The 13,220-nt window shown below is 41.6% G+C and overlaps 2 protein-coding genes across 10 annotated transcripts in view; one reads left to right on the top strand and one right to left on the bottom strand.

Annotated features, from left to right (window-relative positions):
- The window catches only part of TMCO3 (transmembrane and coiled-coil domains 3), a 35,319-nt gene extending 23,781 nt beyond the window's left edge, over positions 1-11,538 (bottom strand). For 2 of the 4 annotated variants that reach the window (XR_010471816.1, XM_065059382.1), the window contains exons 1-4: positions 11,306-11,538; positions 10,919-11,008; positions 8,059-8,601; positions 3,352-3,531 (exon numbers count right to left, since the gene is read on the bottom strand). Coding sequence is in view for 3 of the 4 variants with exons in the window: in XM_065059382.1 (XP_064915454.1) it covers positions 3,352-3,531; positions 8,059-8,505 (627 nt within the window). In the remaining variant the exon portion in view is untranslated. The remainder of the gene's footprint in view (positions 1-3,351; positions 3,532-8,058; positions 8,602-10,918; positions 11,009-11,305) is intronic. The other 2 variants (XM_065059373.1, XM_065059369.1) reach the window with 2 other exon arrangements.
- Positions 11,539-11,661: 123 nt separating this feature from the next.
- Positions 11,662-13,220, top strand: part of DCUN1D2 (defective in cullin neddylation 1 domain containing 2) — a 29,114-nt gene continuing 27,555 nt past the window's right edge. For 4 of the 6 annotated variants that reach the window (XR_010471843.1, XR_010471846.1, XM_065059483.1 and 1 more), the window contains exon 1: positions 11,662-11,879. Coding sequence is in view for 2 of the 6 variants with exons in the window: in XM_065059483.1 (XP_064915555.1) it covers positions 11,877-11,879 (3 nt within the window). In the remaining 4 variants the exon portion in view is untranslated. Of the gene's footprint in view, positions 11,880-12,228; positions 12,427-13,220 lie in introns of those variants that run through there. The other 2 variants (XM_065059519.1, XM_065059497.1) reach the window with 2 other exon arrangements.

Here is a 13,220-nt window from a genome sequence, read left to right as displayed (position 1 = left end):
TCCATTAAACAAAAACAATTAGAGATTGCAAAGTGGTATTTGGTTCACAAAAATCTGAAATAATGACTGCATTCCAAGTTAAGAAAATGTCCCTGTCCTGTAAATTCAAAGGAGAGAGAGTAAGTACTGTTTCTACCTAGCTCTGTCATCAGTGCTTGTAATTACAATGTGGAAGACACTAGGATGATTTCATTAATCACTGTATTGTAAATAATACAGATTTTACCAATATTCAGAAACAGTTAAGGTTGTTAATTCTTTTAGACTCCAGTAAAGAGAGCAGGCTATTGCTATTCCAATGACTGACAACAAAATATTCAACTTTTCTGAATTGCTGTATTTTGCCCCAAAACCTCCCAATTTAATGAAGAAATGCGTTCACACAAACCATCTATAACAGACTCCTATTTTTCTTTGCTGATTTCGCAGCGCATTTCCCTAAATTTTTCAGATAAATATTGCATTTTCAATATTTAACCTGCAATTTTTATCCTTTTCTTCCACTCCTTACATTTGTGTATGTGTATAATTAAATAAAACCTCTTATTGTAGGAATGATGCCTTCCCCTGTTTTTGTACATTATGTACATTATGATAGGCCTCTAAAGAACTGGAAGTGACTAAGAATCAGAGGGTGAAAAAAAGGGAACTTGAAGCAAATTATGAAGTTTTCAGATTTATTTAAAAGCATAAAATAGCTACTTCAAATGCATTTTTAGCTGTTGCAGTGAGAGGCTGATTACCATTTTATTTTTATGTATTATCAAAGTTGTCTTTTCACCCTTTCTTGCTCGAAACTTTTTTTTTTTTAAATAGGTGTTTTGCCTTTACTTCCCCTAGCTCTCCACTTACCAGGCTACTTTGCATTCCAGAATGAAGTGTCCATTCCTAAGTCTAAGAGACCAAAACACATTTTCATGTTTTCAAAGAAATCAGGAGCTGCTGCATGCCACATACATGCAAACTATTCTCACAGTATTGGAGCAAAGAAGAAAGGCTTCCCTACAGTCAGCAAATATGAAAAACTGCTTCTAATCAGAATACACAGTAAGTGCCCAGTCCTACTGGTTTTCTGTCATCTTTGCTCCTGACCTCTCCCACAACCTCACTGCTACTCCAGGGATACCAAAACAGAGCTTACAGCTTACTGTTAAATGTTGGTTCTGCATTTAAAACATACTTTACACATTGGAATTATTCCACTGTTCCATGCAGTGTCCCTATCTTGCAGATGACTATTATTCTAACTAAAAAAAAAAAAAAAAAATTGCTAATAATAAGCAAACATCAGTATCTTCTTGGGAATTTAATGTTATGACATCAGCAATAGTGTTCACTAAGTAAAATTATCTTATGAAATATCAGCAATGAAGCATATACTTTGAATTTCTGGAACTTCAAGTTCATATAGAGTTTGTTATATATTCCTTTGCACTTGGTAGCTTGTGTGGCTGGAATCTAACCAAACTTCAAAACTAAAAAATGTATCAGAGGTCATATAAAAGCAATGCAATAGGATAAGTACCTTTCTCATCTAGTGGAGTTTACAGTCTAGGTCAGAAATAATACTAGGAAAAAAGGGAAGATGTCTATAAGATTAAGACAATTATGAAAAACAATCGGGTTTTTCATGTGTAAATATATATATAAATCATACATTGTGTGGACATTATGGTGCATTTTTACTTTTACAAAAGAAGATGGAACTGACAAGAGACAGACTATGATAGAAGAGCAAGAGTAGATGGCACAAGCTGAGATGAACTTTTAAATATTAATAACTTGGAGGACATAACAAGAGAAAATAGTTTTTTTCAGGATTTTATTTCTTGAAACAGAAATTCCTGAAAGCAGGTTGTACATAATAGAATGATGTGTAAATACTCTTGTCTTCCATCTAGTGGGTTAGCTTAGATTCTTTTATTTATTTATTTATTTTTACCCACTACACTTCTCAATTCAATTATGTTCTAATAGAAGCATTTGTATCTTTATCAGATTACTGATGATTCTATTAGAGCTTCTTTGTTCTAGCATCCCAGTATTTCACCTTAGGAGAAAACATGCTAGATGTTTCTTGCCAAGACAAAGAAGCAAACAGTCCTCCAGACTGCATTTCATTATTCCTTTTCTTTCATGAAGAGAGAAACAAGCAGAAAACCAAAGAGAGACACTGAGGAAGAAGGATGTGTGGGCATTTTGTCAAGGAACGGGAGTTGCAGAAGAAACCTAACGCCTGGTCTCTTTCAAACGTGCCGTTATACCCCAGCAAGACAGAAGAGGGCACTCCAGCTAGCTCACCCCTTCCAGCTGTTGGTTCTGCTAGGAAGGATTCCCACTAGGTACAACTGCTGCGACCTAGTAGATTACAAAATAAAAAGCTACTTTCAGTTTCTCTCAGTTGAGCATAATTACCAAAAAATGGCCTGGTTCTCTACTATAGAACAACTGCTTTTTCTTATCAGCAAAATTCAAGAACTATGCTTGCATCAGAAATCAACTTGCAAATCAACAAAAAACCTTTCAAGGGTAAAAGTCAAATAAAATTGCACCCTGTGTTTATGTAAACAGGACCAATTTAGAGAGTCAGTCTCCCAGGACAGCACAATGGAACGCTAGAATAAACTGATGGACTCCCAGCTCCAAATACACAGGGACTTACCTGAGGGACACTACCCATCATGCACCATGGAAGGGAAGCAATGAACAATGCAAATAGGCCAACGTATGAAAAGCAGAGAAAGTCAAAAGTGGAGGAAAGCAACACCACAGACACATTTCAAGCCCTTACCTTGAACAACTATATTTTCCCAGACTGTGAAAACTAACTGTGGGAATTCTTGTTCTCCCGTAACTTTCTCAACAAAATGAAGGGAAAAAAAAAAAAAAAAAGGCAGAAACTACGCTGCACATAGCAACTCAATAGCCTGCAAAGTCTAAATAATAAATATCACAGTCATCCCTCCCTGCCGCCAACAACTGAGATGTCATAATTCTCATGGGCTGTGTCAGTGAGATGAACCACACTTGTCACTGTCAAAGTGGTACCTGCAGGAAGGACCTTCAAATCAAAACTACAGAAATCACTAGTAAAAAGGAGTAATTATTCCTGTTTGCTCACTCCTAACAAGCAATCATTCAGTCACTACTTTCTTGTTTTTAAAGGAAAGTAAAACAAAATGTAGAGCCAAAAGTATTCGGTTTTGTTCGGTTTGTTGTTGCTTTTTTTTTTTAAATAGTCACTAAAATCCTATACAACTATTTAACACAGGAGAAATGCCTATGGTTCAAGTATCAACTACAAAAATAAATGCACACCAATGAAAAGATTGAGTCTAAAGCATCACTTACAGATTTGTTGTCATCAAAGGCATGCTCTTCTATTTCTTCTTCCAATCTATCAGCTGCCTTCCTGACATCTTCTAGAATTTCATCAAGGATTGACAGGCTTTTGTTTTGATGCTGCATATTCTTAAGGGCTTCAACCTGATGTTTTTCTGCTGCCAAGAGTTCAACATATTCCATTTCTTCCTGTTGAATTTTACAAGACATCAATTTTAAAAGTGCTGGCCTGGCTTAGAGCAGGAAAACATTTGACATAAATGTACACTTCTTTTGACACAAAATATCCTAAGTGGAATTGCAAAAGCAATGTAGACTTTATAATGGTATTTGAAGATTGCTTTCTCTTGTACCAATTTTTATTGGCAGAAGCAAGCAAGAAAAGCAACAAACAAAATATGCACCAATTGCCTTTTCAAATGCATTAAACAGTAGAGCTGCCCCAAGGTTACAATCCAGAAAATACAAAAAAGGAATGACTTTGAGGAACTCTAAGAAACATTTCAGAGCCAAGTTTAGAACTCAGTGCTTTAGAAGGGAAACATAATAAACTTGAAAGCATAGCTTTACTAGCTACAATAAACAAACTGGAAGGAAAACACAATGAATCTTACTTTTATAAGCTATTTTATAAACATGGGAAGAGGTCTGTTTATGGTTTTCAAAAATTACAATAACTGTGGAAACAGCTACAAAAAAATAAAAACAGTTGAGAGAAAGTACAGATGAGCAGTCAAGTACTCTAGCTGAGGTTCCTGCTCATGTTTCCCAAGAAGTATTTTCCCTATTAGAAGTACAATACTTGACTTTGTCCATCTTTACAGTTTGAATCTCTTATAAACTTCCACTAATGACTTCTTAAAACCATTTCTAGGCTTCGGAATTAAGAAACAATGCTGATGTGGTTTGATATGTTGTAAAAATATTTTAGAAGCTTCCCTGATAAAGTTATGATGTTTCAGGTTCAAAAAGAGAAAGAAAAGAAGTTTTATTTACTGATCCAGTCTGGACATAATATTACCCCTTCTACATGGTAACCAAGATAATAACCAAACATAATACTTTGTGTATTGATAGAGTATAATTTGAGGACTTTATGAAAAAAAAAAAAAGATATGATACTTCACTTTACATAACTACATTATTTTAAAATGCACTGGTTGAGAGAGAGAGAACAACTATGAATGAAGAAACACAGACAATGCCAGGTTTCTTCCTTTCAATTAGATTCAGGATGCTGAGAATATTCAGATGAGAAACTCTACATCTGTTCTTTAAGAGAGGCAATGTTATTACCAAAGGAAAAAAAAGACCAGGCAAAAAATACAAGCAGTCTCTAGGTCAAACTGAATTCCCTGAAAACACAAGTTTGTCTCCATGTTAGATGTCCTGCCATACCCAGCTAGAAATCAGAATGTAGGTCTCTCTAGGCATCTAAAACGGCCCTAAACTCCTATGCTTAAATAACTGGAGTGTCCCCTCCTCCACACATCTGTGGATGGATGTTTTTCCTTTGAAACCTGCAAGAAGATGCATATAATTGAATCAATTCCTTGATGCCAAGACAAAAGTATGTTCAGTACAGCCCTGTAACTGTGGCTTAACCCTTTTAAAATCCTGACAATCAGATGAATACTTCTGGTCGTGATGAAACAAAAGAATTGCTGGCTCTTGTCTGATGTTGTTTAGAGTAACAGTAGTTACACCAGCATGATGAAAATTACCCAGTTCCCAAAATAACTGGAGTTCGGAAAAATGTAACTATTAATGTGCTTGGCCCAATGTCAACTGCTTTAGTTCTTATGCAACACATAAGCAAAAGACATAGTCACTCTCATACAGCCTCAAGCAAAAACATTTCCTATTTGTTGTTCTCCGCTAGTAGACATTGCTTGAAAGATGTAAAAAAAAAAAAAAAAAAAAAACACAAAACAGCCCCCATATGAGCTGCAGATTCTTTATAGCAACATCTTAGAACATGAGATGGAATTGAAAAGGGTTAGATTCTTTCCTCTCAAAAACAGAACAGGTTTTGCATGGAGGGAGCTAATCAGTCCTTTCTGCCAGCTGAGACAAACTGGCTGACCAGTTTGAGGTAAACTGCAGTAAAATAAATAAGGCTCTAATTTTCAATAAGTTCTATCTCTGAATAGTAAGGCAGAAGAGCTTTGAAAAAAATCTCAGCTTAACTGTAAGTTTCTTTAATTAATGAAGACAAAGGCTTTTGTAGTCTATTAAAATAGCATCTCTGTTCTCACTCGCAGACAAGTGTCACAGCAGTAGGATGGGACAATCACAGAGAATGGTGTCCATGAAAAGGACAAGCCATCTCGAACAGCCTGCTACATGTTAAGCAGAAGTGCATCATAGTACAAATGCTGTTCCACAGCTCACACTGGGATTAGAGACATCTGATCACAAGGTACATATGAATCAATCTTTAAAGCAAGGTAATACAGTCGAGGATTGTGCACTAAACAGGAGACTGGAATACCTAGAAAAACATGAGCAAAATGAAGTAAGATTAAGTAAGACTTTGGGGCAATGCTGGTTAACACCACAGTGTTGCTGTTGCTCTCTACTTTTTAATCATGGATAAAAAAGCACATTCAGTGAAGGATGCATCTTTGCACTATTTGCGAGGTATTCTTACCATTTTTGGCTGAGTAGTAAGCACCCAAAAAATTAGCTGATAAGAAGTACATAGGGTGTTGTTGCATTTTCCTGAACCTATACACATGTTCATGGAACAAGGGAAGGCAGAAGCTATCTTCAGTGCTTCTTCCTTCCTCCACCCCACCATGAATGGTTCCGCTACACCTTTTCCCAGCAGCAGAACCAGCAAGAAATGCATCAGACACATACATATCCCAATATTAAAGACTTCCAAATACTTCAGTGCAACAGAAATAAAAGGAAGGGAAGAGTCCAGCACCCTCTACAGTAATTTGCATCTTCCATTCAATCACTGTTGAAAAATTGAAAGGATGTCTTATGAGTAACATCAAAAAAGTACTTGTTACAGTAAAATGAAACTGCAACAAAACTGGCCTAATGTTTGTCTGCTGAAGTAAGAACAAGTAAAAAAAAGAAGTATCATCTCATGTAATTTTCATCTTTTTGGCATGCATTTCCCCACTATGCGTTGTCTCAATTTATATAACCATTGTAAGGTTAGAACAACAAATATTCTGTTTAAATAATTATGTGCATGACAGAAGAAGGAAGGGTGCAAAAGATTGCTTGTTCAAGTAAATACCTTGATATGATAACACAAAAAAAACCCACCTCTGCAGAACTTAAGTTTCGATGGAACACACATCTAAAATACATCACTATACACACAGGCCTCCTTTTATGAGAAAAACAAAGCAGCACACTTCTCAGCTTCAAGGATTAGATTGCTTCAGTATTTTAAAGTAACATTGCCAAGAATTAGGTAAACTAAAAAGAAGATTCTGGACAGCTTCACTGCTGCTATTTTAAGAGATCTGAGAAGAAAATAGTAATTTTCATGACTATTGCTACCATTTCTATGCAGCAGAGGCTAGAACTACCATTAAGCACCAATGTCAAAGTCACATTGAGCACTTCATTGGAAAACACCTAGATCCAAGCTACTCCCTATCCAAATTTTTTGTAATCCAGTCTTTGTTTTCATCAGAGACCACTCCAGCCTCCCAAGTCTGCATCCTAACTTCTATTGCCACAATTCACCACACATCTTTCCTACAGATAACCTCTTGCCATTTTCACCTGTTGAGATCTGCACACCTCTCACACAAATGCCCTTTAGAGATTCTCCCAGCTCAGATGCTGTATACCAATTACATTTTTTCCTTTCTCTTACTGCCTTATGCAAAGGCAGCCTCCTCTTTTATAAGACTGAAAATAAATAAAAATTCCTAGTATATTCCTTCAGTAATTGAGGGGTAGAGCAAAAAATAGAGGAATTTAAATACCAAATCAATTACATGACATTTTCTCTCAATGGGAGACTTTCAGCACACAGTCTGAGCACTACCAAGTCCAGTAGACACTGGCAAATTGTGCATACCCTAACAGCCCTGCAGTGGCATGGGAACTCAAACTTTCCACGAAGCACTCGTGCTCAACCATTACTCATCTATGCTTTTCTTGGTAAAGTTATCTCAGCCAGCTCTTTTTTGGAAGCATTATTTTACAAATCACCACTCCTTAGGCTAGAAGTGCTGTACTGAGATTAAAAATCTAGTAATCTCATATTTTGCATGTCCATTTTACCCACATCTATACAAATACAGAAATTAAACGCAATAAGTCATTCTGTTTAAATTGTATAGTTTGGTTGAGCAATGCTCATTTAAAATGGAAAAAAACAACAGTTAGTATTTTGCCAATTTATGGCATTATTTCCACTCTGATAATCCCACTGGCTTGTCTAGTGTAACTGTGCTTTGTGTGCTGACTCACTTCTTGTATTCCTTCCCCTTTAAATTATTTGCCATAGGTCTTATGATTATGCTTTGCAATAAGAATTATTAACTACTAGTAAGTTTAAAGCTCTACAGCAGAATTACTTATAATTTTACTAATGAGAACAAATACTTCATTCAAATCCATTTTAAACAGTAAACATTGCAAGTTTTATGGAGATCCACTTTTTTATTAAAACAGACTGAAATCATGCCATAATAAATTTAAAACCAAGTAGAATATTAATACTTTGGAACTAACCTTAATTGCAGCTTCTCTCAAGGCTTCCAGTCTCTGTCTACTGCTTTCTTTCATATTTACAACATCTTTGTAATCACCCTGTAGAGCTCTCTGGAGGCCGTGGATGGCTTGAAAGACTGAATTTTCACTTTCATTTAGCTCCTTTTGGAAAATTTCAAAGGTATGCACCTGGAAAAGTTTCTCTTCATCTGACAGTCCTGCATCCTTCTCAACTGCTCTTATAGCACTTTTTAGTTTGTTGAGAACAACATTCTTTTGGCGAAGAAGACCAGACAGTTTTCTGCAGCTCTCCAACACCCACTGCTTTCTCTGAGTGATAACAGCTCCTTTCCCACGGTGCAGCTTTATTGCATGCTTTACTACATCTTCATGTTCTGCAGGATTTGCTAAGTGGCCACAAGGCAGTGAAACCAACGTCCATAGGGAAATAAATCCAGTCGCCTTCATTCTTCACTTTTTATTGCTGTTGGGAGAAACTGATAATCCACAACTACTTAAAGCTTTCTGCTACATGGTTTCTGCATCTCCAGTACATATACCATGCTGCAAAAGAGTACCAATCAGTTATCAAACATGATAATGTTGGGCCATTAGATCAAACAAATGTAGAAAACAAACCTAAGACTGCATCCTACACTATGATCTTAAACAGAATGTATATAGTCTCCCTCAGTAAACAGCTGCCAAACCAAGGAACAGCCCAAGGTTATTGTCAGATTTTTTTTTTCCCCTTGATTATTTTCTAAAGATCGTATTGTTTTAAAAACACTGAATGGAAAGTTTAGTCATATCACATGGTAGTCATCTGCACCTCTTAGATGAGAGAAAAGCCATCCATGGGCTGTACTTCAACCTAGCACCAGAACTCCTCCTTCTTATCTATGAGTAAGTCTTTTGTATTTTTCCAAACCTATCCTAAAAAAAAAAATGCATCATAGTAATTTGTTACTTATATAGCCCCAGAAGCATTAACACACTCAACTATACAAAACATAAGAAAAAAAGTGTAACTGAAACAGATTACATTATAAATCGTTCCTGTGAAATAAAAATTTCTACAGTAAAGAAATAACAGCAAAACTTCCTAGATTTCTGAGCACTACTAGTTTGGATCAAAGACATTCACCTTACAGGCTACATGGCCTTGAGGCGTTTTACTTCAAAGCTAGTTATTGACCCTCACGATTTTAAAAGTGTCATAAGAACACTAAAAGTAAAATAAATTCTTTCATAACTTCATTTCCCAGAAGCTATATGAAGACCTATATTTAAACTGCTATATTTGCTTTTAACAACCACCAGGATATAACCTCAAAAATAAGAACCAATTTCCCTCCCCCAGATCCTACAGGAAAATACTGACATTACTGTAAAATAACCAAGTTATATTTTCTTTAAAACAAATACACACAAAACCATGCACACCACAAATCTAAATGTATGTACAAAACATACATTCATCACCGAAGCATGACATTCTAAAAATGCACAACACATACCATGTGTTAGTAGATCAATAGAGCAGGTATTTGCCTAAAACTTTAACTGCAATCTTGATCTCTGGGCCAAGAGTCTTAATCAAGAACCACCATATGGACATATCCATCTGGAAGCAGTCTGCCTAAGAAGGAATCTTCTTTCCCTATAATGCAGTAGCAGCTGTAATCCCAAGTATCCAAGCTAGCTATCATCAACATATTGAAAGGGAAGATGGCAAGCACAGCCACATGCTACCTGGGTTTTCAAAATTCCCTCCCATCTCCGTTTCAGAGAGAACTGAGAAAACCTGTCTGTGGGTTGGTTTATTTCTTTTCAATGCATGAAATACAAGCCTAAGTATTTAGGTATCAATAGGTGACTATGGGCTAGGGTTTAACAACATAAAAAGCTAAAACATTCAAAATGAAACACTGAAAGTGTAACTGAAGAAGCAGAAGTATGTCTACATCACTCTAATGTCAATAATGCAGTTGAAATATTTTACAACTTTGAAAGGATTACTGTTTTTAAGAAAAACAGGAAAAAGTAACAATCCTCACCACCTGACAAAATTCTGCAGTGATATTTAAAGAAATATTTCTTCATGTATACAGAGTAATACTCTTCCTGTTTAACATGTTTGGGGGAGAGATTTTGCTGAATGTATTACAACCTATTCCTGCAAGAAAGAAGGGGAAGAAAACGCCTCGGGAATATTCAAGCTTCCATTTGCAGAGAGGTGAGTAAAACACTCTACTGCACATCTTACACAGCATTATCAAACCACATTAACTAAATTCTGAGCAGAGATTTATACTAGTAAGCTAGTATTGTTGCACTGTGTGAGCCTACCACCGTGGTTCAGGCACAGTACACTTTTGTTTCAGTAACAGTGGTTTTTTGCTTGGCCAACAAACACTATTTGGAAAAGCGTCACCTGGGGTAGCGCTCAAAAGCTCTTAAGGGAATAATGACCTCACATATAAAAATAAATGTCTTTCAGAGTGCAAGTAAAAAAAAAAAACAAAAACCAACAAAACAAAAACCAAAACACGCTCCTCTCCACGCACCAGTAATTATCAAATCAGAGGGAACTCCTGTGCTTTGGAGTCCTTTTTAAGCACCGTTTATTTTCTGATGGATTGCAGCTCATCTTCCCGATTTTTCCCTTCCTGAACATGATACGGCAGTACCGGATTTCATCCGGCTAGTATTAGACCCTGCCGTCAATACGAGCCCTGATCCTCTCTTCCAAAACGCTTTGTGGGTCCTCCCACACCTGCCGGTTCGCCACCACCCCCCGATTTTCTCAACCCGAGCTCCGTCCCGGGCCCCGCAGGGCAGCCGAGGCAGGGGCGCCTCTGCCCCGCCACGCACCCACCTGAGAGTGATGGCAGGCGGAGAGCGGCTCCCTGCGCCGCCGCCTCTCCTCACGGGCCGGCTTCCGGGCGGCGCCTGCCGGTACCTCTCCCTGGGGAAGGCCGGGAGTGGGAAAGAAGAGGGAGAACGGAGGAAGATTAGGAGCGACCAGCCCCTTCCCGCCCCCTCATGGCGGCGGAGGGATAGAGGCGGCCGCCCCGCAGCGGTAACTCAACTTTGCGGCCCCGCGGCCGTAGGTCCAAACCCGTCGCCACCGCACGGTCCCCACTCCCCCGCCAGCAACTGCCCCGCGCCCGCCTCAGAGCGGCGCCCGGCCCGGCCGCCCAGGGGAAGGAGACGGAGACGGCGGCCGGCTCCGGGCGCCGCTTCCTCCCTCCGCCCCGCTCACCTGACGAAGGGAGAGAGGCCGGCAGCAGCCAGGGAAGCGCGGCAAGGCCGGGACGGCGACGCGTCGAGCGCCGAGATAAAGGGGCGGCGGCCGCTGACGGGAGGCGCCACGGAGCCCCGTCCTTGGTAACGGCCTCTCCCGCCTCGCTCACCCTGCGCCGGTCACCGCGCGCCCGTGCGGCACCTTTAAGCGCAGGGTCGGACGGGAGCTGTAGTCCGAGCGCCTCCTCGCGGCGTGGGATGGGAAACGTTACAGTGGACTCTTCCCTCCGCCCATTTCCCGCCCACACCTTCTCCGGCCCTCTCCGGCGCGGCGCACGCCGGGAGGCGTAGTCCCCGCTGTGGCGCTCCCGGGCCCTCTGGACACCGCCTCTCCCCGCGGGCGGCGGTGCCGGGAGGGCGGCGGTGCAGGGAGGGCCGCGGGCTCCGCCGGCGCGAACTTCAACCCCGCGCTCCGCCTTTGCGCCTTGTCCCTGGAGCGCGGCCGGCGATAGGCGGCCAAGGCGGGCCGGTGCGCGCCTGCGCGGGAGGCGGCGCCGGGCAGTGAAGTTGGTCAAAGCGCCGGTGATAACATGGTAGGTTGTTGGAGCGGGGGCGGGGAGGCAGAGAAACTGGGGAGCGGGGGGAACCCCAAACAACACTCAACAACCCTCAACTAACTGGGCTAGTGAGCCGAGCACTCCCCACACATACCCCCCCGTGTTTTCCCGCCGCTCGGCTCCCGCTCCCCTGCCCGGGGGGACGGCGCCAGGCGGGGGGGCTGGGGGTGAGGAGGGACGAGCGGCCGGGCGCGCACGGAGCGGGGAACGCACACCGTGCGGAGTTGCCCTCCCGCCGGGGCCGGGAGCGGGGAAGGTCACCGGGGGCGGGAGCTGGGGGTGGGGGGGGAGGAGGACGGGGGCCGGGCGGGGCGGGCGGCGCCGCGGGTATTTCGAGCGCCGGCAGCCGGCGCGGCGCGTACCTTTCCCTTTTTTGGGCTTTGGGCCGGCGGGGCAGGTTGTCGGGAGGCCCGCGTCCTTCGCTCCCGCCGCCCCGCCTTCCGCCACGGGAGGGTCCATCCCGCCAGCTTCCCCCCCATCTCCGCCCCGGGACGCGGCAGGTGCAGCGGCGGCAGCGGGAAAGGTGCGGTGCAAATTCCCTTCCCGGGGAGGGTGCGCAGAGGAGCGACGAGGCGGCGGGGCCGGCGGCGGGACGGGCGGCGCTGGCAGCGGCCGCGCTGTCCCGAGAAGGGGCTCACACGGGGCCGCCGCAGCCCGCGCGTTTTGCAGCTTCGGCGCTTACTTAGGGTTTGCGATGGGATGTCGTTAAGATTTTAGAGAGGACTCCTAAAACGTGACTCAGTCGTGTCTTGATGCGAAGTACAGCTCCTTGTCTGGGTTCCTTTAGCGAGAAGTCTCGCTAGAAACACGGCTGCCAGACCTTCCCCCCTGCTCGGTGACGAGTGTATCGGTACCACTGTCTGCTGTGCAAGACATTGAAACTACACTCCATGGCGGAGTAGTAGATTGCATAGTCGAATGCGTTTCTTATCTCTGATTTCTTCAACTAACTCGGTGTTTCATATTGAACCTAGAAAAAAAATATCCTGAAATGCCTGGCATAAGTAGACATATAAGAAGACACGGTTTTTACTTTGGAGGTGTTGTCAGAGGCCTCTGTTGTGAAGCAGTTGTCACTAAGTTTGTTGCTGAAAATAAGTTTATGTAGCTGAAGGAGATTTTAGTACAGAGACACTCTCATAGACCTTAATGAAAATTGTGGGGGGAGGTACACAGAGCTCGCAGTCAAAGGATTATTGTGTATTTTCTTGTCAAAATAAGTTAGAGTTATTTTTGCAGCTCTTTTCCAACTTTACATGTTTCTTCTTGCATAAAAATAAACTTGGCATGTTTCTTCTTATATAAAATTGAAAAATC

The sequence above is a fragment of the Columba livia genome, chromosome 1, assembly GCF_036013475.1.
Source record: "Columba livia isolate bColLiv1 breed racing homer chromosome 1, bColLiv1.pat.W.v2, whole genome shotgun sequence".
NCBI classification, from domain to species: domain Eukaryota; kingdom Metazoa; phylum Chordata; class Aves; order Columbiformes; family Columbidae; genus Columba; species Columba livia.
Note: the sequence above shows the minus strand (reverse complement) of the source record. Positions and strands in the feature narration are given on the sequence as shown.